Consider the following 1405-nt stretch of genomic DNA (forward strand, 5'->3'; position numbering starts at 1 on the left):
TTTGGATTTTATTGAGAAAGTTATCAAAGATTTAGAAAGACTTTAGAGCAGCAGAATGGTAAAACAATATATAGTACATATAGAAAGAACAGGATTAAAGGTAGGAAGCAGAAAAGAATGAAACTTACTGAGAAAAAAATATAAAAAATCACGATTCCATTTTGGTTGACTCATAGGCATGAATCATTCTCCAATAGCTGGGCTGTGTCCTTTTCTCATTGTCTTGGACAGATTGTTTTGATAGCCAGGCCTCTTAGGAGGACAGATCTCTGCTACAGCAGTGCCTTTGAGAAGGGGCATTAAACTCAAATGGCCCAGAGGATTATATATGCTCATGGATGCATCAATTATATAAAGGCCAGAAAAGAGCAAAAGTGAATGAAAACAATCAAATCTTAGAACTGGCAATGACTTCAGAGTCCATATTATTCAGGCCTCTTATTTTGACAGATGAGGGAAATGAGGTAGAGTAGAATGACATTGATCTCTCATGTCCCTTCTACCTCTGAGGAATGATTTTTCTCTAAGTCTCTGAAAGTGACATGCCTGAGGTTTTAGAGCAAGTCACTGGCAAAGCTAGGACTAGGGCCTTACCTTCTCAAGTCTCAGGCCAATGCCCTGTTCTTAAACCACTATGAAATCTTACCAACTGGTGGAGAGTATGCCCCTCTAGCAGCAGCATTGCTTCTTACAGCAGCATTGTTGGCAGCAGCACTTCTGTTGGCAGCAGCCCTTGCCACAGCCACAGCCCTTGCCACAGCCACCACAGCCGCCACAGCCACCACAGCCGCCACAGCCACCACAGCCACCACAGCCACAGGAACGGCGGCAGCACACAACCATGGGGCTGCAGCAGCCTCCACAGCAGCCACAGCAGCAGGGGCAGCAGGCAGAACAGCAGCCTACACGATAGCAGGTACAGCTTCCACAGCCACCACCACAGCCACCGCCACAGCCGCTGCAGCCACCGCAGCCACCACCGCAGCCACCACAGCCACCACAGCCACCGCCACAGCCACCGCAACCACCACCGCAGCCGCCACAGCTTCTTCTACAGCCACAGCAACCCATAGTGTTAATACAGAGGATTCAGATGAGGTGAGGAGAGAGGACTCAAGATTGGTGAGTGAAGTTTGATGCTCTCCTTCTGCAGGGCAGCCCTTATATACCCTGGTCAAGGGTTGGCCCAGTACCCATGACATTTCTTTGTTGTTGTTTATCCCAGTTTTGATGACCAGGTGAGCTCTATTTTCTTGTTTACTTCCTCCTTTCAACATCTTCTGCCTCATTAAATTATTTGTTTTAGGGCTTCCTAAATTTTAGCCGTATTCTAGTGGAAAGTTAAAATAGTTGAAATACTTAGACATAGTCAGGGAACTTGAACATTTAGTAATGCTCATGAGAG

The 1405-nt window shown here is 46.5% G+C and overlaps 1 protein-coding gene across 1 annotated transcript; it reads right to left on the minus strand.

Annotated features, from left to right (window-relative positions):
- Positions 1 to 669: 669 nt before the first annotated feature.
- Positions 670 to 1071, minus strand: LOC138174250 (small cysteine and glycine repeat-containing protein 7-like). The gene has a single exon (XM_069104428.1). It carries the CDS (start codon positions 1069 to 1071, stop codon positions 670 to 672), a length of 402 nt encoding a protein of 133 aa, XP_068960529.1.
- Between the last annotated feature and the right edge of the window lie 334 nt (positions 1072 to 1405).

Source organism: Petaurus breviceps, unplaced genomic scaffold (assembly GCF_028583685.1).
Source record: "Petaurus breviceps papuanus isolate PSGF00001 unplaced genomic scaffold, PetGlider_PUasm1.0 688, whole genome shotgun sequence".
NCBI lineage: Eukaryota > Metazoa > Chordata > Mammalia > Diprotodontia > Petauridae > Petaurus > Petaurus breviceps.

What these genes read in the sequence shown, in the direction of transcription:
- LOC138174250 (XM_069104428.1), bottom strand. Translation starts at nt 1,071, where the DNA reads ATGGGTTGCTGTGGCTGTAGAAGAAGCTGTGGCGGCTGCGGTGGTGGT.